General features: G+C 43.3%; 1 protein-coding gene across 2 annotated transcripts in view; it reads left to right on the top strand.

The window, feature by feature from the left end:
* vwa8 (von Willebrand factor A domain containing 8) overlaps positions 1 to 24,166 on the top strand; it is a 207,607-nt gene that overhangs the window by 175,216 nt on the left and 8,225 nt on the right. For both annotated transcript variants that reach the window (XM_078409361.1, XM_078409360.1), the window contains exons 39-42: positions 2,486 to 2,642; positions 5,798 to 5,906; positions 10,087 to 10,212; positions 16,698 to 16,856. In XM_078409361.1, the coding sequence (XP_078265487.1) occupies positions 2,486 to 2,642; positions 5,798 to 5,906; positions 10,087 to 10,212; positions 16,698 to 16,856 (551 nt within the window). The remainder of the gene's footprint in view (positions 1 to 2,485; positions 2,643 to 5,797; positions 5,907 to 10,086; positions 10,213 to 16,697; positions 16,857 to 24,166) is intronic.

Genomic DNA, 24,166 nt, shown 5'->3' with positions numbered 1-24,166 from the left:
CAAATCAGTTTTGATTGCAGAATAACCATTCACATTGCAAAACCTTCTCCAGTTCCTATTGTTTATTTTATTTTATTATTATCACATTGTGACAAGAGCTTTGTTAACCAGCTGGGTGTTACAGTCAAAGAAAAGACTGTACATGAATACAATCATGCCATCCATAATGCACACATAAAGGATAAAGGGTACAACATTTAGTGTGCTTTCTTAGCCATAGCTTCGATGTGGTGGTCCAGGACAAATTGTTGGTGATATTAAGTTCCTAGGAATTTGAAGATTTCGATCATGTCTACTTCGGTGCTATCAATGTACACTGACTTGCTGACATGGAGGGAGAGGTTGTTGTCTTGGCACCAAGTTACAAGGTTCTCAATCTCCTTTTTGTACTCCGTCTCGTCATTATTCTCTATCCGGCCCACTACAGTAATGTTGTCTGCAAACTTGTAGATTGAGTTGGATTGGTATTTGGCTGCACGGTCATGAGTGTTTAAGGAGTAGAGTAAGGGAGCTGAGAATGTATCCTTGTTGGGCACCAGTGTTGAGAATTATTGCAGAGGATGATTTGTCAACTATCCAGTTCTGACCAATTAGGTCTCTTCATCAACCTGTAGAGCAAAGCTGCACTCAAAGAGCAGTTGACAATAACCCCAACATCATATAAAATATCAGCTAGTTTATGCAGTCGTACAGAGAGTTCGAACAAGGCTTAGCCCTAAGCTCTGTGTTTATAGTATTCATTACAAGCAATTTGGTCTATGCTACTTTTGAATTAATGTTTTGACTGTTATGCAGGAGTGTAACTCCTGTCATGTTGCTGTGAAGTTGCAAGTTGATACTTAATTGGAACCATATGACTGGTGTTTCTGGAGTGCATTTTTGAAAGGATATTGTTGCTGGAATTTGCTGTCATAACCCTTTTGATGGTGTTTGCTGTTAGTTAGACTTGCCCCTGCACTTCAAATCAAACAAGTTCTGACCACATTGATGAAAGTTTGTGCTGATAATGGCATTGCAAGGAAACTGGAATACGAGCGTTGATTGAATAGGGCAAGTAATACTTAACATTTAACCAAAGATTGTAAGGTTGTGAACAAAACAGGAAGGAATGAAAGGAGAGTGAATTAGATTGGAAAGGAAAATAATGGATAAAAGGCAATGGAAAAGTAAGAAAAAAAATTAAATTAGAAGTTACTTATTTTAAATTTCCCCTTGATGTCCAAAGCCTGACAGAATAAGACTTGAATAAGAATTGATCGACAGAAATGAGCTATAATGTCATTTAAAGGCTACTCTGACGTAGTAGCTTAACTTTATGTTCAATATTGAGTTTAAAGGGCTGTTCCAAAGATGACCCATCTTATCTGTTACTCAAGCGAACTTTCTTCATGCGGTTGTCAAGAGGTAAATTGGAGTTGGCCAGCTTGATCCGTTCAACTTCCTTTTCATGGGAATTAGAGGGAAATATCTGACGGTTCACTTTTCCTGAGATGCGTTTGAGTTTTTATTCATTTCCTCCTCCTTCAGTAAATGATGTCAGTAGGGACCTCAATATACACCTGCTTAAGTTCATGAGTTGTAAAGTCATTGAATGGGAGATCCAACTGATAAATTTCCATAATGCATATTTTCTTAGATCATTATCAGTGAATTTCAGAGGAGCAGGTGTAGCTGAATCATCCCCAATAGGCTGTCAGATATTTAGGTTACTGAGGGGACATTTAAGTCCAATGCTTAGCCCCACACTGATCCAGGCAGCACTTGTTGACTGACTTGACTTGAGCAATAGGAGGCCAAATCGTGCCCTATTCATCAATAATCTGACAAAAAAAACAAACAGAAACACGGACAGAAAGACGAGAGATTCCAGACGCTGGAATATTGGGCAAAATCGACAGTCAGTCATCATCGCTGATTGCATTGGGGCTGCTTCCTGCACCCGTGCAGAACTTGTGAGTTCATTCATTTTCACCACCCTGCCCTCAAATTCACCTAGACCTCTCTTGCCACCTTCAATCTTTCTATCTCTATCATGGGAGCAGGTTATGTACGGATGTCTACTACAAACCCACAGCTACCTTGACTACACCTGCTCCCTCCCTGCCTCAATTTCTGAATTTCTCCATCTCTGTTCCATCTGCTCTCAAGATGACCCTTTTTCATCTAGGATACCTGAGATGTCTGCTTTCTTTAGTAAACATGGTTTCACCCCAGCTGTGTCTCCTCTGTGCCACACTGTTCTGCTCTCGCTCTCTCTCCCCCAGATGGACCAATGATAGAATTTCCCTGGTCCTTACCTTTCATCCCACCAGTCTCCGCATCCAACATATCATTCTCCCACATTTCTGCCACCAGCTGATCTCACCATTGGTCCCAGTGCTGGCACCCAGCTTGCGTAACTTAGCCCCTCAACCCCACCATGCCTGAGCTAAGCCACAAGCTTTCATGCTTGTGCTTCTGTAATCGGTGCCTGTTTTCCTTCCAGGTGGAAGAGATACTGCTGGCCTGGGAGGGAAAGGTGGTCCCTATCGCTTGGATGCAGGACATAAGGTGTATCAGGTGTCACAGGCTGAAAAGGATGCTGTACCAGAGGAAGTCAAAAGAGCTGCCAGAGAGATGGGTGAAAAAGCCTTCAGGGAGAGGTATGTAACCTGGGTTTTGTTGCTGTAAATAATGAACTTTGTATTTGTTTTGTTCTCTGATCCCTTGAGGATGCAGTTCGTAAAAGCACTCACCAATGAAAGGACATCTACTGTAGCTTCAGGGAAGTATGTCCTCGAGTAAACTATCCAACTCTGAGGATTTCTATTCTGAGGAAGTTTGTGGGGGCCATTGAGAGTTAGTTGGAGGAGGTGTGTTGAAGCAGAGCAGTGGTGAGGAGGAGGTTGGAAAGGAGTCAGAGCAGAGTGAAGAAGAAGTTGTTTGTGAATAAATATGGGTTCAGGTGCAATAGATTGGCATTTCTTAATAAAATGTTGAGATGATGTTTCATAACAGCAGGAATAAACAAATCAGGATAAAATTGTTGTAAGAGAATATGCTCCCAATGAAAATAATTTCAAGGGATAAATCTGGCCAAAGGAAAGGCCACTCACTTCCCATTTATCTCTTGTAGGCAGCAGGAAGAATGGTCACAAAGATCTTCCTTGGCCATTATGTAACTGAGTTAGAGAGACCGTTTAATCACCAAGAGATATTGGAGCCAAGTTAAATCCCATCCATAACCCCTGCCCATCCAGATGGTATTTGTTGAATAGAAACAGGAGCATTGGCTGAATTTCTCCTTCCTCTAGTCAGCAAAAGGTCCATTATGGTAACTTCTGGCACCAACCCGACTGCAAACCACATGCACACTTCAGTCCATCAGCATCGCAGGCACAGCCGTTGGCTTCCACAATTTTCAGGCTGCCCTGAAGGCAAAAGTGATGAGGGGAAAACTTGACACCAACCCCTGGGAGACAGTAGCTGAGTAGTCTCCAGAGGAGCTAGAAGCCCCACACTCTGAGAACTTTCGATACTCAGAGCGACGCAATGGCCATTGGAAACGCCAATGTGTGGCACTTAAACATTTGACAGCATTTAAATATATGACGGCAGACTGAACTGTTACATATTTCTGTACATTTTGCTTTCAATTACTGATTCTCAGATAGCTCTGAGACTCGTTCATTTCCTGTACTTAACTCCAAGTCAGACCTGTGCTCAACTTTGCTACAAATTCTCTGCAAACTATGTACAAGTTAATGCCGCAGACTTGTTAAAAATGTTTACCCTTGTGGTTTCCTCCCTGTGCTCCTTTTATGGTCACATATCCATCCCAGCAGGAAACAAAATGCTGCAGGAGCCAGGAATCTGAAATAAAAACACAGGATGCTAGAAATAGACAGCTGATCAGGTTTGTAGAAAGAGAAACAAATTTAACACTATGGGTCAATGACCTTTGATCGAAAACTGCCAAAGTATATTAAAGAGGGAGCTGATTTACTAGGATAGGAAATAGAAAGCCAAATAAGCTTTCTTTCTGGTGTAAATAGCTTTGAGTGAAAGATTTCTAAAAGTATTTCCCAACAAATAGGTCTTGTTGGAAATGGCCAATCTCAAAAGCACAAACAAAAAGTTCTTTGTGGTTTCCTAAAATTCGTCCAATTTCTTGTCAGCGTCAACACATCACATCTTTCACAGTTGTCCTGTTAATTCTTCCGCTCCATGAACGGAACCACTAACGGAGACAACACTGAATCGTGAATAAAGCAAGTGTGACTTTAAAAGCACTGCACTGATTAATTTTGAAACGTGACGAAAATGACAGTTCGTTGACAAGAGCAGTGAACATTGGCACATGGAATGTAAAATATAAACAGGCTTCCATGAATAGCAAAGTGGACTTTGTGCTACAAATCAAAGCAGTCACTGTTGGATATTCCAAAACTAATAGTAATCCATCTGAATAAATGCATTCAGCCACATTAAAATTCTTGCTTTATTTTGCAAGGCTTTCACAAGGGACAAACTTTGGCCAAGCAGTAGTCTGAGCAAGATGGCTGCATCTCCGTCTGCAACTTCAGCACTATTCACCAGCGCACTCATTATTCTCCAATCACCTTTTGCTCCCTTTCTTGTGCCTTGCAGAATCTAAGAGAAACGTGACTGTGCCCTTTTGTCCCTAAATACATTCAGTGTCCCTTTCAAATGGAAGTCTCCAAGACTGAAATGCATTCAGTCTATCTGTTCAATGCTCAATTAAATTCAGTGTTCCCTTAAACATCTCAGATACACTCAATGTTCCCTCACTCTCCTGGTGACATGGAGTGTATTCCTTCACTTTCTCCGTTACGCTTTCTTCCATTCAATCTCTCAGTTATTCAGTGCTCCTCGGGGTCTGGCCATTTACTGTATACTTTCCACTTGCATTTGATCTCCAAAAGTGCAATACCTCGCATTTGTCTAGATTAAACATCAATCACAAACAGAGGTCCAAGCACTATTTCCAGTAGAACACCATTGCTAAGAGACCTTCAGTCAGAATAACACTCCTCAATCATTGCCTGTCTTTTATGGCTGACTCACTTTGAATCTAATCTAACAAATTGTTGTGGATCCCATGTGTTTAATCTTCTACCATGAGGGACCTTGTTAAATGCTTTACTATTGAGTGTTGAACGAGCCACTTCATTAGGTAATCCTTCCTTCTGACAGATTCGGCAGTCTCCAGTCATACATGGAAGCTTAATTGAGACTAATAGATGTCTGTTTGGCAAGGTATCACAAGGTATCACAAGGGTCTCGACCCAAAACATCACCCATTCCTTCTCTCCTGAGAGGCTGCCTGACCTGCTGAGTTACCCCAGCATTTTGTGAAACCTTCGATTTGTACCAGCATCTGCAGTTATTTTCCTACACACTCTGTTTGGCAAGGAATTTGCAACACAGAGAAAGGTGGGAAAATGGAATTGAGGCGCCAAAAACAACCACAATCCCAGGAATCCTGATTCAATGTTCCAGTATTGCTTACTTCAAAATTTCCAAACAAGTCTAAAAAATTGAACTAAATTCTAAAACCAGTATCAGCACACAGAATTAGTTGCATTCTCAACCCAGAAACAATTTAAATCCTGTTATTTTCAACAGGAAGAATTAAAAATAAATACAGAATGGTTCCTGAATCAGAGATTTAATGTAATAATAATAAAACATTGTGGCTCAAGTAGGGCATATCTTTCCTTCATCAGTTTAGAAAAAGCCTGCCCTTCACACTTGGGAAGCCTACAAGTAACTCCAGTCCTTGTCTTGACTGCAGGTTAAAGGAAATCCATATGAGTGAATATGATGCTGCTACGTACGAGAGGTTTTCTGGGGCTGTGCGGAGACAAGTGCAGTCAATACGAGTTATCCTGGACAGTCTGCAGGTAAGAAGAGGCTCAGTGTGCTGTACAGAAGAGGCTCTGTACAGAAGGGCCTTCCGCCTGCAGCGTAACTGTGTGACTGCATTTATGTCAGTCATAAATAATCAGCAGGAAGAAATGTGTGTGTATAAATGGTGTTTGCTAGCCCCTCAACGAGTTTGAAATTAACACAGAAAATGCTAAGAACAGAATGACTAAGCGAACTTTCAGTCAGAGATTGGGGATATATAATAAATTGAACCTTCCAGCTCCCAAACATGTTTAGAATGTTAATTCTGCTATTTTACAGAAGGTTCCCAGATAAGAAAAAAATGTCAATTTTAAAAATGAGCCGTGAATACTATTGGGTTTATTGATAGTTGTGTCGTAGAGTCCTATAGCAAGGTAAACAGGATCTTCAGCCTAACTCGCCAATGCCAATCAAGATAACTGATCTAAGCTAGTCCCATTTCCCCGCATTTGGCTCTACTTGCCCAAAAGTCTTTTCAATGTTGTTATTGTACCTCGGCTCTTTCCATATGCGTACACCCTCTGTGTGAATAATTTGCCCCTCCGGTTTCTCTTAAATCTTTCCTCTCTCCCCTTAAAACTATGCCCTCTAGTTCTTGATTCCCCTACCCTGGGAAAAAGACTGCATTTATCCTATCTGTGCACCTTATTTTATACACCTCTATAATATCACCCCACAGTCTCCTGCGCTTCAAGGAATAAAGTCTTCGCCTGCCCAAGGTCTCCCTATAACTCAGGCCCTTGAGTCCTGACACATCCTCTTCTGCATTCTTTCCAGTGTAATGGCAATGTTTCTCTAGCAGGGTATCTAAAACCACAATGCGTCAAATGTGGCTCTATCAACGTTATGATCAAGCTGTAGGTGGCACTGCTTTTATCATGTTACAACTTGAAGGCCTGATGTTTCTTTGGGGATCGTTAAGGTTAAGGCTTCTTCAGATGCTCCTCTGACCCCCATTCTAAGATAATAGAAGAAAGTCAGTAACTGAAACCAAGAAACAAAATATCTTTATTTCGGAAAGAACCAGCAATTTGCAAAGGCCACTTCCAACAGATTCATCATCGCAGGCAGACAGTTTCTCCCCAACATTCCACCCTGCATATCAGTATCTATCCAGGGAGCAATTGATAACAATTTCTTAAGGAGTATATACCCAGTATTACATAAGACACTCAAAGCACCATTTCAAGTAGCCCATTGTTAGTTCTGCAATGTTCCTGTTCATGTTGTCTTTGCACTTACTTCTGTTCAATGTGAAAGGGCAAAGATGGAGGGTTTCAGTCTCTAAGGAGCCTTCAATAAACCTATCACATGCTGTAGTCTTCAAGTAAAATTACCATAACAGCTGGCAAGGAGAGGGATATTGAGCTGTGGGAGGTTTTGGATTTAGCAGTCCAGCTGCATATCAACATTTTGTGGGAGGGCTGTGGAGCATATTTTCCTTATTTATTTCAGGGCTTTATGGGCTTTACAAGCTGAGCCAGCATCTAACTGTCCTTTCCTAATTTGCTTTGAGAAGGTGGTGGTGAGCTGCCATCTAGCATTGCTGTGGGCCGTGAGATGTGGGTATACCCACATTGCTGTTGGGGAGGGAATTTCAGGATTTTAACCCAGGGATGGGTAAAGGAACAACAATATATTCCCAAGCCAAGATGGTGTGTCCAGCTGGTGGTATTCCCATGCGTTGGCTGTTCATGTCCATCTAGCTGGCAGAGGTCGTGAGTTCTGAAGATGCTGTCCAAGGAGTTGTCTAAGGAGCAGGAGAGGGGGAGCCTTTTCTGTTTTGGCCCCCAGATAAAGAAAGTCTATCAGAGGGGTAGAGCTGGTGGAAAGGCAGCCACTTCCTGAACCCCACGATTTTCTTGCAAGCTTATTTCCAACTCCAGAAAACTATTTGCTTATATTCCAACTTTCTTCTTGTTGGAATAAGGTGGCTTGTATTAAAAAAGATTTTTTTAAACATGGGACAGACTTGAAGTTTTACATGATCTTTATAAGAAAAAGCAAAGAACATTTTGAAAGGAGTCTTGTACCCAGGTGATGAAGTAGTTTGGCCACAGAAGCTGCCCTCAGGACCAGCAAACACCAGCTCTGTACTGAGAAGCAAGAACCACTACAAAACCAGCACCGTGAATTGTTTTAGCTCATAGCAGATTTATCGTCCTTGAAATGTTTCAAGATTATTGTGCTCTGACGTGAGAAGCAAGTGTTACTTTAATCTGAAGCGTTGTTGTTTGTGTTGTGTTCCTGGAGCCAAATAGCACACCCCTCCCCCTCACCACTTCCTCCTGCACCTGGAGCGACTCTGACCGCAGGCAAGTGCAACCATTTGCGAGGGCGGAGCCCACAAGAGGGTCCCTTGCCATGCAAGTCTGTGGCTGATGTTTCTTTTGGTGTAGTTTCCATAGTGTTGCTCGTCACTGGAACAGAATGATGGCTGGCAGGTCACAGATTATATCTTTATTCACTCCGTGATGACCAATTTCCATTTTACTTGACGTGTCATTGCAGGTGTACACTGTGGCTCTGCTACCCCTGTTGACATTCCATTACTGTGCTTAGCTTAGTGACTACCCAGCTGGCTGAATGTTGCTTCTATCATATTACTGTTACACTATTGTTCCTTACAGTAGAACATCCAGCAAGGATGGAGCTATTTAGTCCATCAAAGCCACATCATTACAATTTGATAGACACCAAATGGTGGAGTAACTCAACGGGACAGGCAGAATCTCTGGATAGAAGGAATGGGTGATGTTACGGGTCGAGACCCTTATTCAAACATTACGTTGTTTACTGCCACCCATTTTCCTGTCTTCACATATTTTCAGTCCCTCTTTTGCAAACTCATTCAATTCAAGTCCTCGGCTCTCGATCAGCTCTTTGTTGGCCCTGCTCACAAACTCTTCCAGGCATTTTATGGGTTCTGAAATGGACGAAGCAATGTTAAATAGAAGCATGCCAATGTTAAACGGTTCAGCGCATACTTATCCTGAACAGAAGGAAATGTTGGCAGGATTGTAGAAAGCAGTTGGTAGGAGTAGATTTGTGCCAAGCAAACACACTGGCATGAAGTGTTTGGACAATTGGCCTGTTTGTGTGCCATAAATCTATTTAGTTTGTTTCAATTGCACATGGAAACTCCAAATTACAACTCCTCACATTGCATACCACAGAGTCTTGCTTCACAGAAACAGGCCCTTTTAGCAAAACCTCATCAATGCTGAACTTGATGCCCATCTAGGCTAATCCCATTTGTCTATATCGGGTCAAAATGCCTCAAACCTCTCATATTAATTTACCTACCTTTATGATATTTAAACATGGCAGCTGTATCCACCTCTGCCACCACCTTCTATATGAAAAACATAGCTCTCAAACCTCCTTCAAGTTCTCCCTTCCCACATTCAACCTGTTGTCCACAACTAGATGCCCCTGACTGGAAAACAGACTTTGATGATCTTTCCTATCAATGCCCCTTGTAATTTTATAAACCTCTGTAAGGTCATCCTTCAGCCTCCATCATTCCAGTGAGAATTAATCCAGTCTATCCAGACCCTCGTTATAACAACAGCCCTCCATTCCAGGCAACATCCTGGTGAAGAGAGACACAAAAAGACAGAGTAACTCAGCGGGACAGGCAGTATCTCTGGAGAGAAGGAATGGGTGACGTTTCGGGTCGAGACCCTTCTTCAGACTAGTCTGGGGGAAGGGAAACAAGAGATATAGATGATGATGTTGAGAGATAAAGAACAATGAATGAAAGATATGCAAACCATCCTGGTGAACCTCCTCTGCACTCTCTCTATTACGACTACAACGTTCAAAACCTATTTCTACTCCCTAGCGTTTGAGGCTCATTGAGGAGGCGCTGTGAACTGTTTGCGTGCTACTGTATGTTTCATTTTTTTCCTTAGTACCTAATCAGATGTACAGCACTTTGGTCAACGTGGGTTGTTTTTAAATGTGCTATACAAATAAAATTGACTTGACTTGACTTGACTTCTGATAGTGTGGGATAAAGGAGCATATTTTAAACAATTCCCACATGTGGATTCCAGAGTTTTGCTTTAGAAATAAAAATAGACGCATTTTGTAAGAAGTAAGATGTGTTGGTAAATAGAACATTTAGCATTTCACAAAATGTTTGCTATTTCCTTATTCCTTTTAAAGGCAAAAGGCAAAGAGAGACAATGGCTACGGCACCAGTCAATAGGAGAGCTCGACGATACCAAGATAATCGATGGCTTGGTAGGAGAGAAGGCAATTTATAAGCGCAGAGGAGAGCTGGAGCCTGAAGTAAGTATGAGAAGAAAAGTTGGTTTTGATGGGGTTAGAGAGTGACTCAGTATCTGTGAAAAGATGTTGAGTCAGACCCTAGTTCCATGGACAAGGATAATAACAACAGCTCATAGCATAGAACAGAGAAAATGCAGCCGAACCAAAGTTTTATAAAGCTACAACATGACTCCCTAACTCATATATTCAGTAACTCGACCAATAAAGGCAAGCATACCATACTCTTTCTTTACCACACTGTCTATATGTGTTGTCACTTTCAGGGAGCTTTGGATTTGGACTCCGGAATCCCTCCATATATCAATGCCGTTAAGGGTATTGCCACTAACTGTATACTTTCTCCTTACATTTAATGTCCCAAAGTACAACACCTCACACTTGCTTGATTAAACTCCCATCTCCAATTTCTCTGCCAATACCTGTAACTAATCTACATCCTGTATCTTTTGTGTTGTCTGCAAACTTACTGACCAGCCCATCTACATTCCCTTCCACGTTTTATATATATATATATCACAAACCACAGAGCTCCCAGTACGGAACCCCGTGGAACACCACTGATCACAATCCTCCAGCCAGAATAACTCCCTTCTACCACTGCTTTTTGTCTTCTACGATTAAGCCAGCTTTGAATCCAAACCACCATGTCACTGTGTATCCAATGCATCTTAACCTTCTGGATAAACCAGAACCTTAACCGGTTGGATAATGAGGGACTTCACCAAATGCCTCACTAAAATCCATGCAGTCAACATCCAAGGCACTACCCTCATCAACCACCTTTGTCACCTCAAAAAATGCAATTGAGTTAGTAAGACATGACCTGCCGCAAACAAAGCAATGCTGAGTGTTCCTAATTGTCCCATTCTCTTCCAAGAGTAAATCCTATCCTGAACATCTCCAATAGCTTCCCCACCACTGTCCTGAGGCTCACTGACCTAGCATTTTCTGAAATATCTTTTCTCTTGTTAAATATAGGAACAACTTTGGCTACTCTCCAGGACCTGTGGGTAGAATGGATATAAAGATCTTTGTCAAACCCTCTGCATTCTCTCCTCATATCTCTCACAATAACCTGGAGTAGATCGCATCATGCCCTGGGGATTGAACCACCATAATGCTTTTCAAGAGACTCAACATCACCTTTTTCTTGATCTCAAACTGCCCTATCTAATTAATATATTCAACACTGATCTCACTAACCTCCACTTCCTTCTCCTTGGTGAATGCGGATGAAAGTATTTGTTTAGACCCCCACCTACTTCCTCTGGCTCTGTGCATAAATTCCTTGCTTTATGTTTGTGGTGTCCCTACTTCTCCCTAGTTACGCTATTTTTTTAAAATGTATGTATAAACATCTTTGGTTTTTTCTTTAATCTGACTTGGCCATGCCCCTTTTGGTCCTTCTGAATGCCTGTTTGAGTTATTTCCTGATTTCTTTAAATTCCTCAAAGGCCCTGTCTAATTTCATCTTCCCAAACCTTACCAATGCTTAGTTTTTCTTTTTGACCAAATTTACAAACTCTATACCCATCCGGGATTCCCTTACATTGTCATCCTTCTCCCTCCTCCTCATTGGAACATGCTGGTTCTGACCTTTGATCAGCTAGTCTTTAAGTAACTCCCACATGTTGATGTGGACTTAACTAATTTACTCTCCGAGCTCCAGCCTAATAATGTTGTAAGCTGCCTTACGCAAATTGAGTTCTTTCTCCCAAGATCCAAACTTATCCTTAATAATAACTATCTTAAAACTTAAAAATAATAACTATCTTAAAACTGTCTTGTGACAACTGTTTCCAGAATGCTCTTCCACTAAAACTCCATTCAACTGGCTAGATTCATTTTCCAACACAGTCCAGTATGGCCTCCTCATCGAATAGGGCAGTCCACATATTGTTTTAAGAAACCTCCTCGTTCTACACTTAACAAATTCTGCCCCATCAAAGGGTTTTACATGAAGAAGTCCCAGTCAATATTGGGGAAGTTAAAGTTGCACACTACAACAACCCTGTTGTTTTTACCTCTTTCCGTAATCTGGTCTGATCGTCTATCACATGCTGGCTATTGGGAAATCTATAATATAATCTCAGTACATGATTATATGTTCCTTATTTTGCGCTCTACCATATCGCATCAGTAGACAGACCCTCCATTATGCCCTCTCTGACAGTCTCCCTGATTATCATAGCAATTCCAACACCTCTTATTCCAAAGACATGCAGGTTGCTGTTAATTGGTAAATTGGCCCTAGTGTATAGGATAGAACTAATGTATGCGTGATTGTTTAGATTTTAGATTTTAGATTTAGAGATACAGCGCGGAAACAGGCCCTTCGGCCCACCGAGTCCGCGCCGCCCAGTGATCCCCGCACATTAACACTATCCTACACACACTAGGGACAATTTTTTAAAACATTTGCCCAGTCAATTAACCTACAAACCTGTACGTCTTTGGAGTGTGGGAGGAAACCGAAGATCTTGGAGAAAACCCACGCAGGTCACGGGGAAAACGTACAAACTCCGTACAGACGGCGCCCGTAGTCAGGATCGAACCTGAGTCTCCGGCGCTGCATTCGCTGTAAAGCAGCAACTCTACCGCTGCGCCACCGTGCCGTCAACATGGATGCTGTATCTCTAAACTAAACTAAAGATTTAAATTGATATCAAAGATTATAATTATTTTCTTTCTTTACTATCTGTAAAACTAATCTTTCTTCCCCTGTTTTTCTACCCCTATCCCTACTTCCTTCTCCAATAATCCCTTGTTCCTTTCTTGATCCTGGTCGAGAAGCTGTAGTCTTGCAGTGTTGTTCTTAGTGATCCAAAATTCCTGCTTTGCTCATGCATTCAGCGCTTGGCAAGGCAAAGATCCCCAAAGTAAAGTGTGCAGGAAGCAGGAGATGCAAGAGAGACTGTAGATGCTGGGATTTGGAGCAAAATACAAACCAATGGGAGAATTCAACTGGTGAGGCAACATATGTGGAGGCAAACGGACAATTGACGTTTCAGGTTCAAACTCTGCATCAGAACCGAAATTGTAGAAGGGGAATAGCCAGTGTATACAGGTGAGGCAGGGAGGTGGGGGAAGAGCTGGTCACAAAATGTGCCCATTCCAATGTGCTTTGAGTCAGCTTTTCACTCAACTGTTAGTTATAAAAACAAGTCCGGAAGCTAACCAGCAAAAGTCTGAAGAAGGATCCCAATCTGAAACGTCACCCATTCCTTCTCTCCAGAGATGCTGCCTGTCCCACTGAGTTACTCCAGCATTTTGTGCCTATCGTCAGCAAAACATTCATTTCCAATTGACAAACCACAGTTGCTATTTTAGGCTGAGGTATATTTATTTGCCCAGTAAGTGTTAAATTCCACATCTGGAAGGGTTTTAGTTTCAAATCTATCTGAAGTTTCAAGTAAAGGAATTATTAAAGTTTGACAAGTAATTCATCTATTTGGTTAGTTAGGATAGAGAAGCACAAGAGATAATGGATCGTCTGATTAATCGGCCCATTGCTGGTTAATCTGAATTATGGCAACTGATAAAATAATATCAACTGATGGAAGCTGTAGTACATTTTTGTCTAAAAAAGTAATGTGTTTATTCAGCAACAACAAACATATCTACTGGAGGAACTCAGTGAGTTGAGCAGCATCTGTGAGGGGGGGGGGTTTAGGGTCAAAATTCTGTATCAGGACTGAGAGCGGAGAGGGGAGATAGCCAGTATAATGAGGAGAGGCAGTGGCCGGAGGTCATCGGTGAGTCGAGGAGGGTGAAGGAGATAGGGCAGGTCGAGCCAGGTCGGGGAGGTGAAGGGGTGGAGCTGGGAGACAAAGGCAGTTGCATAATCAATGGAGGCAGATGAAAAAAAGAGGCAGATGGATTTACGAAGGGGAAATCATGCTTGACAAATCTACTGGAATTTTTTGAGGATGTAACTAGGAAAATTGACAAGGGAGAGTCAGTGGATGTGGTGTACCTCGACTTTCAGAAAGCCTTCGACAAGGTCCCACATAGGAGATTAGTGGGCAAAATTAGGGCACATGGTATTGGGGGTAGGGTACTGACATGGATAGAAAATTGGTTAACAGACAGAAAGCAAAGAGTGGGGATAAATGGGTCCCTTTCGGAATGGCAGGCAGTGACCAGTGGGGTACCGCAAGGTTCGGTGCTGGGACCCCAGCTATTTACGATATACATTAATGACTTAGACGAAGGGATTAAAAGTACCATTAGCAAATTTGCAGATGATACTAAGTTGGGGGGTAGTGTGAATTGTGAGGAAGATGCAATAAGGCTGCAGGGTGACCTGGACAGGTTGTGTGAGTGGGCGGATACATGGCAGATGCAGTTTAATGTAGATAAGTGCGAGGTTATTCACTTTGGAAGTAAGAATAGAAAGGCAGATTATTATCTGAATGGTGTCAAGTTAGGAGGAGGGGGAGTTCAACGAGATCTGGGTGTCCTAGTGCATCAGTCAATGAAAGGAAGCATGCAGGTTCAGCAGGCAGTGAAGAAAGCCAATGGAATGTTGGCCTTCGTAACAAGAGGAGTTGAGTATAGGAGCAAAGAGGTCCTTCTACAGTTGTACCGGGCCCTGGTGAGACCGCACCTGGAGTACTGTGTGCAGTTTTGGTCTCCAAATTTGAGGAAGGATATTCTTGCTATGGAGGGCGTGCAGCGTAGGTTCACTAGATTAATTCCCGGAATGGCGGGACTGTCGTATGTTGAAAGGCTGGAGCGATTGGGCTTGTATACACTGGAATTTAGAAGGATGAGGGGGGATCTTATTGAAACATATAAGATAATTAGGGGATTGGACACATTAGAGGCAGATAACATGTTCCCAATGTTGGGGGAGTCCAGAACAAGGGGCCACAGTTTGAGAATAAGGGGTAGGCCATTTAGAACGGAGATGAGGAAGAACTTTTTCAGTCAGAGGGTGGTGAAGGTGTGGAATTCTCTGCCTCAGAAGGCAGTGGAGGCCAGTTCGTTGGATGCTTTCAAGAGAGAGCTGGATAGAGCTCTTAAGGATAGCGGAGTGAGGGGGTATGGGGAGAAGGCAGGAACGGGGTACTGATTGATAGTGATCAGCCATGATCGCATTGAATGGCGGTGCTGGCTCGAAGGGCTGAATGGCCTACTCCTGCACCTATTGTCTATTGTCTATTGTCTATGGAACCAGGTTGGGGGAGCATGAAGATGGAGACAGAGAGGGAAACGTCTTTATATTCCCCTACCCCCTCAATCAACCCCCTCCCCTAACTCACCCTCTCCCATCACATCATCTCTCCTCACTCACCCTTTCCCTTCACTTGCCCCTTCCTCATCTCACTCACCCCCTCAATGACTCCCATGGCCCCCTTCATACACCCTACCTCCCTCACTCACACTTTCCCCCTCACTCACCCTCTCCCATCATAAATCGTTTCCCCTCACTCACTCTCACAGTCACTCCTACCACCCCCTCTCTCATCCACTGGGCCCCTCCCCCTCACTCATGCCCCAACTCCCTCACTCACACCCTTCTCCTTTCACACCCCTCCCCTCTCGCACACCCTCCCCCTCTCACACACCCTCCCCCTCTCGCACACCCTCCCCCTCTCGCACACCCTCCCCCTCTCGCACACCCTCCCCCTCTCACACACACCCTTTCCCTCACACACCCTTCCCCTCTCACACATACCCTCCCCAATCATACACCCCTCTCCTCCACAACAACCCGTTCCACTTGTCTCACCCCTCCCCTTCACATCCCCCCCTCCTCACACACTCTCTGTCTCTCACACAATCCCGTATCAGTCACTCCTACTCACCTCTCTTCCCTCTCACACCCCTCTCCTCTCACACACCCCTCTCCTCTCACTCACCCCACCCCTTCACCCACCTTTCCCCCCCCCCCTTAGTCATTCTCTCCCCCTCACAGCATCCCCCAATCCCTCACTCATCCCCCTACCCGCACACCCCCTCACAGGTGGTTCCTCGGTAACCCAAAGAAGGTCTGTGAATAACATTTAAAATCTGGGAGCACCAAATGGAGCCATATCATCTCCTCGGACCTCTGTCCTAATCTCATTTACTTGAAATATCTATCTGGTTGGGCCTACTGAAATATTTATCCTGCCCTTTTAAAAGAAGATGGTCCTGTCCTGCAGGGGCAGGCTAAATTCCACGCTGGACAACTTAAAGTAAAACGTTTCCTCACGTCCGGGCAGATGGGATTAGTTTAAATTGGCATTTGGTCAATTCTGTTGCCGTGAGCTGAAGAGCCTAGTTCTGTGCTGTATTGTTCTAAAGTTCTTTCATTGTGTTTTTAGTCGCTGCCAGCACTCCCCGTTGGGAATTGAGGCAGTCAATTAGAAAGAATATCTGCCATTGTGCTGTGGTTTGTGATAATCTCCCCAGGTACTCTACCTTTGCCATGTATGATAAAGGGAATTATTTTCCTTGCTTTGTTCTGACTGAGCACAATCTGTTTGCTTCTCCAGCTCGGCAGCCCCCAGCAGAAACCCAAGCGCCTGCGGCTCCTTGTAGACATCTCCGGCAGCATGTACCGCTTCAATGGACTTGACGGCAGGCTGGAGCGCTCCATGGAGTCCGTCTGCATGGTCTTGGAAGCCTTTGAAAACTACGAGCAGAAGCTAAAGGTAAAGCCCAATATGATTGGCACCAGCGGACTCGGTGGTATGGAAAGACAAGGGAAATAGGCAGAGCCTAATACAATGGAGAACAGTCAGCTGTTCCATTCCCATGTTCTTCCACCAAACCCAGCACATTTGTCACATCCACAATCTAAATTGAAAAGTTGTGAAAACTCTATTTCAGCATACTTAGACATGGTACATTCAGTTAATAATACAGTGCATCACTATTCAATTCAGCACATCACTATATAATACGATGCATCACAGACTAGATTATGCACTGCATCCCAGACTATGTAATCTTAGACTATAATACAATACTTCCCAGACCATAAGATGTCGTATATTGCATACTAAAGTGCATACTTGACCATCCCAGACTGTCAAGTCTCCCCTCAGAAAACAACAACACATGCCCCTCAAAGTAATATTTTGGCTATAAAGTATTTTGGGTTCCAACCTGAGGTTCCTAAATGCCAGATGTTGCCCCAGGGTCCTCAGTGCAGGGGTTCAAACAAATGAGACCAGACCCTTTTATCTGATTGAACTTGATGCCCTAAACACCTGTACATCTGTGATTTCCAACACATTGGAAGGCAGATCATGAAAATAAGGATCTTAATTGCATAGTCTATTTTTTCATCCGAGGGATGTGGGTTTTACAGACTGAGCCAACATGTAATTGCTCATTCCTAATTACCCTTGAGAAGGTGGTGGTGGTGGTGGTGCTGTACTACTGTGGCCTTTGAGATACACCCACAATGGAGGGAGTTCCAGAATTTTAACCCAGCGATGGTGAAAGAATGGCGATATGTTTCCAAGTCAGGATGGTTTATGGCTTAGCGTGCAACTTTCAGGTGGTGGTGTTCCCATGATTTTGCCGCCTCTTGTCCTTTTAGCTGGTTGGGGTGGTAGGTTTGGAAATTGCTGTCTGAAAACTCTTGGTGATTTGCCACATTTCATCCTGCAGAGACTACAAACTGCTGCGACTGTACATCGGTGGTGGACTCAGTGACAGGGTGCCTATCAGTTGGGCTGCTATGTCCTGTACAGTGCCGGGTTTCTTCAGTGTTGTTGAGGCTGCACTCATCCAGGCGAGGGGAAAGTATTTCAGTGCATTGCTGACTTGGGCCTTATAGATGGTGAACAACCTTTGGGGAGTTAGGAGGTGAGGTACTTGCTGCAGGTAACTACTTGCTGCAGTTATGGCTACTTGAGTTCAGCTTCTGGTCAGTGGTGGCCCCAGTGAGGTACTTGGCTAACCCTCCTGTTGTAGATTCAACAAGCTCCCCTGTAGTAACACAATCCACTGCCTTGGTATTCACTTAACAACTTCTCCTTTGAATCCTCACACTTCCTTCAAATTTAAGAAGTGCATGGGCCACAGCTCTGCATGCATCTTCATTGGCTAAATGATCATTCTTTGTTCCAGGCCTCCAATGGCACAATTCCCCAAAACTTTCTCCACTCTCCCCTTCTCCACTCTCCCCAAGGGCCCACTGTTACTAGTTACTCCTTGAGTGCACTACCTTGCAATCTGCTGATCTTCCTTCTCTAATTTACTTGGAGTACCATCTGCAAGTTTCTCTCTGATTCCCAATCAATTCCTCCTCCAGCTGTCTTAGCAATTCTCTATCAATAGTTTGCCAAACTCTGCCATTCCAAAACAGTACTGTCAAACAGTCTCTCACTCAATTTCCTACCATCTCTTTGTGACTGCCAATAAGTGCTGCCTCCTGCATGCATGTGGAACACGTTGATTTTATCAACTTCACCACCAACTCCCACCCTGCCCTCAAATTCACTTGGACCATTTCCAATACCTCTCTCCCTTTTCTTCATTTCTCTCAATCCATCTCAGGAGACAAACTATCCACTGATATCTACGACCAAACCCAATGACTCCCACAACTAACTGGCCTACAGCTTCTCCATATTCTCTGTTTTCAACCATCCCTTTCCCTCAGTTTCTCTGTCTCTGCCACATCTGATCTCGATTGGAAGCATTCCACTCCGACATCTGGGATCCACTATTTAGAAGGAGCTCTCTCTCAAACCCCCCCCCCCCACCACCCCCACACACACACACACACACACACCCCTTCTCACCTGTATCCACCCATCACTTGCTAGCTACTAGCTTTCCATCCCCACTCCAGCCCCCAGCTCTTTATACTGGCTACTTTCCCTCTACTTTTTCAGAAACAATAAAATGGGATTAGTGCAATTGGATGCTACATGGGCTGAACGTGGGCTGAAAGGTCTGTTTCCATTGTGTGTCACTCTGTGATTCTATCATGCCTCGTTAATGTTATGGGAAATTGCTGCAGATTTTTTTCTGTTTCCTACATTACAATAACAATATGCTTTGAACATACTTGGCAGTAGATTACAGTGGAACACCCTGGTCATGTATACTGCTTTTGAAATGTAAGTTATTTCCGTTTTAATTTGAAGTTGTCAACTGTGATCTACAGATTGCATACTTCCATTCCCTCTACTGATATTTCAAATGTACTTGTACATTTTTAATTTCTCTAGATTCTTTCAACTTTAGTTTGAATCCTTAAGTTGCTTTTTATCTGGGCTGGGTTCATGTCACAGACCAAACCGGTAAACTATATCATCCCACCCACGTTCCCATTTGCTGGTTTATGTGCCTTAAGATAACAACTTGCACATAAGGCTCTTTATGCTGCCTGTTCCCACCCTTCTTTCCATTTACATCTATCCAATTAATGCTATGGCCAAGCAAGCACACCAATGTCTCTACTTCCTCGCAAAACTAAGGAAATTCAGTAAGTCTCCAATAATTCTTAACAATTCACACAGATCACCATAGAATGCATCCTATTCTGATGCACCACAGCATTGTTAGGCAACTGATCTCCCCAAGGCTGCAAGAAATTGCAGAGTTGTGGACTCAGTCTAGTCCATAACACTAAACAGCCTCCCATCTATTGACTGCGTCAATATTTCACCTTGCCTCAGGAAGGCAGCCAACATAATCAAGGGGAGGTGGGCTACTCACACTCTTCCTTCTTCTCATCGTGTGGAAAATACAAAAGCTTGAATATAGGAACAACAAGAGGATATTCAACCCTTCCTTCATACCTGTTCTGTCTTTCAATTAGATCACTGCAAATCTATATCTTAGCTTCGTCCACCTGTCCAATGGTACCTACTAAACTCTTCTTCATACTCATCAATTTCTTAACATCATTCTAATGTGTCTCCAACTCTTCAGTAATTGTAAAGAGGAGGCTTCAGTGTGACAGGAAGCTAGAGTTCATTGCATTTTTCGTTCAGAGATTTTTGTCTGGCCTTCGCAAAGTTAAGAGCTTTGTGACACAGTTGTACCTCGGCAGGAAATGGTGTTGGGTAGACTGATGGGACTGAAGCCTGATAAATCCCCCGGGCCTGATGGTTTGCATCCCAGGGTACTTAAGGAGGTGGCTCTAGAAATTGTGGACGCATTGGTGATCATTTTCCAATGTTCTATAGATTCAGGATCAGTTCCTGTGGATTGGAGGGTAGCTAATGTTATCCCACTTTTTAAGAAAGGAGAGAGAAAACAGGAAATTATAGACCAGTTAGTCTGACATCAGTGGTGGGGAAGATGCTGGAGTCAATTATAAAAGACGAAATTGCAGAGCATTTGGATAGCAGTAACAGGATCGTTCCGAGTCAGCTTGGATTTATGAAGGGGAAATCATGCTTGACTAATCTTCTGGAATTTTTTGAGGATGTAACTATGAAAATTGACAGGGGAGAGCCGGTGGATGTGGTATACCTCAACTTTCAGAAAGCCTTCGACAAGGTCCCACATAGGAGATTAGTGAGCAAAATTAGAGCACATGGTAGTGGGGGTAGGGTACTAACATGGATAGAAAATTGGTTGACAGACAGAAAGCAAAGAGTGGGGATAAATGGGTCCCTTTCAGAATGGCAGGCAGTGACTAGTGGGGTACATTAATGACTTGGATGAAGGGATTAAAAGTACCATTAGCAAATTTGCAGATGATACAAAGCTGGGTGGTAGTGTGAACTGTGAGGAAGATGCTATGAGGTTGCAGGGTGACTTGGACAGGTTGTGTGAGGGGGCGGATGCATGGCAGATGCAGTTTAATGTGGATAAGTGTGAGGTTATCCACTTTGGTGGTAAGAATAGGAAGGCAGATTATTATCTGAATGGTGTCAAGTTAGGAAAAGGAGATGTACAATGAGATCTGGGTGTCCTAGTGCATCAGTCACTGAAAGGAAGCATGCAGGTACAGCAGGCAGTGAAGAAAGCCAATGGAATGTTGGCCTTCATAACAAGAGGAGTTGAGTATAGGAGCAAAGGGATCCTTCTGCAGTTGTACTGGGCCCTAGTGAGACCGCACCTGGAGTACTGTGTGCAGTTTTGGTCTCCAAATTTGAGGAAGGATATTCTTGCTATTGAGGGCGTGCAGCGTAGGTTTACTAGGTTAATTCCCAGAATGGCGGGACTGTCATATGTTGAAAGACTGGAGCGACTAGGCTTGTATACACTGGAATTTAGAAGGATGAGAGGGGATCTTATCGAAACATATAAGATTATTAAGGGGGTTGGACATGTTAGAGGCAGGAAACATGTTCCCAATGTTGGGGGAGTCCAGAACAAGGGGCCACAGTTTAAGAATAAGGGGTAGGCCAATTAGAACGGAGATGAGGAAAAACTTTTTCAGTCAGAGAGTTGTAAATCTGTGGAATTCTCTGCCTCAGAAGGCAGTGGAGGCCAATTCTCTGAATGCATTCAAGAGAGAGCTTGATAGAGCTCTTAAGGATAGCGGAGTCAGGGGGTATGGGGAGAAGGCAGGAACGGGGTACTGATTGAGAGTGATCAGCCATGATCACATTGAATGGTGGTGCTGGCTCGAAGGGCCGAATGGCCTACTCCTGCACCTATTGTCTATAACACAGTTGTACCTCGGCATAACACTGCACACACTTCGAAGTGCAGTGAGTGTACAACAGAGCTGATTGATTTGCTTGTTTGAATTCATTTGATTACAGGGCATCCAATCTGACTACAATAAATGCAGAAAGCTACTCATTTCACTTAAACAACTTCACTCCAATATAGAACATTCCACTGCAGAAACAAACTATTTCCTGCAATTGGTAATATGCCAGTTTGTATCCTCACAAAATAACAGTAGGCTCATCTCTCCAGGGCCGTCTTAACGCATGGGCCTGATGGGCACTTGCCTGGGGGCCCACGAGCATAGGGGCCCCATGCTGATCTGTGTATGTTAAGTGACTTGCAATAAATAAATACTACTTTAAAAATGTAGGTTCAATAAGTGCTTTTTCGCAACATTTTCGGTCCCTAAGTGCTTCTCACAGCGATCTGTAAGTGCTTTTCGCAACAATGTAGCACCCTAAGTCCATCGCTAAGTGCTTTTCGGTAAGTGCTTTTCGCCGGCACGACGGGGGGGGGGGGCTGGTAGGGAAAGGGGGGTGGGGGAGAGTAACGGTAGGGGCCCCAGTACACTGCTTTGCCCGGGGGCCCATAATGCTGTAAAAACGGCCCTGCATCTCTCCCTACTTATATCGAGGCTAAAGAACAAGAATACAGACTTGACACAGAGGAAATGTTATAAACACCACGGCTTCACCACCATCCCACCCACATCCACTACACTATCTAATTATTTTCGTAACTTTCATTCATATCAGATTCTGCACAGCACTGTGTCAGGGGTGAAATCGCAGCAATATGTTGGTGGAGATTTGATGAGCAGCAATAATTTCATAAAAACTTTGTGTATATCAGCGCCCAAGCATGTACGAAGGGTGTGTGTGTTTGTATCTGTATGAATCGATCCATATGTCACTGTCCCTGATGAGGTACCATCTCTAAATTTTCAGACGCTATATCTGACATATCACACTGGGCAAGCAGCAATCTTTTTCAAATAAACATTGGGAGGATGAAAGGTATAATTTTCAGTGCTCATCCCCTACTTGATTTACTGGCCACTAACTTTCCCTACCGATTGACTGAAACTAGACCAGATAGTTAAGGATGGTGCCATATTTGTCACTGAGTTGACTTTCACACCACATATCTGTTCCATGTCCTAGGTTAAATCAAGGTCCTGATTAAACAGTGCCTCCTTTTTAAGTTTTCAACCTTGCTTTCAAATTTTTCCATAGTCATCAACCCACGCCTTATCTCTGACATCATGCATCCCTGTAACTCAAAGATATCCATACTCACACCTCCAGAGATCCAGGTTTAAGCCTGACCTCAGGCACTGACTGTATGGAATTTGCTCATTCTGCCTGTGACTGCGTGGATTTCTCCCAGTTACTCTGGTTTCCTCTTGCATCCCAAAGATGTGCTGGTAAATTAACTGGCCCAAAAACAATTTTAATTCAAAAATGCCCGAAAGAAGAAAATGGGACTTAAAGGATAGCTTCCGCAGAAGTCACACTGCTCTTTAAGGGCTGAAAATCCTCCTTTTGTGTTTTTATGGAATTAATATGGATGGGGTGAATGGATTAATACGGACCTTTTATGGTCTCCATTAACATGGCGTAATTGAGAGTTAAAATCTAAACAATTCGAGCAATGCAAATCCTTTCAAAAGTTTACACTAATTATTGTGATTAGAACATGGATTTACCATAGATAAATCGGATGAGTGTAGATGGGTACAACAGCATGGACATGGTGGGCCAAAGGCCCTATTTCTGTGTGATTATGGCTCTATAACTGTGAAACAAAGCCAGCATTTGAGCATCTCCAGCAGCATTGACCACTTCCCACTGACATTCAACGGCATAACAACCATTGAATTAATCCAGTGTCAATATCTTTGGGGATGGGTCATAATTGGCGATAAATCATATCTTTTGAGCAGGTCAGCAGCTAATGTTAATCCACAGTTTGTGACTTACTTCCTGCCTTCCTCGAGCCCCTCCACTCTCTGAAGGCACACCCTAGGTGTAATGGAGTACATTCCATGTGTTAGATGAATGCAGCTACAACACAGTTCAAACAATTTAGCAGAAAGCAGAATGGATCAGCCCGAAGCCCCTTCCATCGCTGTAAATGGCTATGTACTCCACAGATGACTTCTACCACATTGTAAGTTTCTTGAACAAACTTCAAGATCTCTACAAGAGCAGTCCATGCATGAAAACATCACTGCCTGACATGACATTGAAAACAGAGGTGATTCACCACCACTTGTTCAAGGGGATTAATGATGAACAATTAATACTTTGTTTTTATAACGGTTTCGTACAGATTAAAGTAGAGAAAAAGTTGCTCCATCTGA

The sequence above is a fragment of the Rhinoraja longicauda genome, chromosome 12 (genome assembly GCF_053455715.1).
Source record: "Rhinoraja longicauda isolate Sanriku21f chromosome 12, sRhiLon1.1, whole genome shotgun sequence".
Classification (NCBI taxonomy): Eukaryota; Metazoa; Chordata; class Chondrichthyes; order Rajiformes; family Arhynchobatidae; genus Rhinoraja; species Rhinoraja longicauda.
The sequence above is the reverse complement of the archived record's forward strand: the minus strand, read 5'-3'. Positions and strand labels throughout refer to the sequence as shown.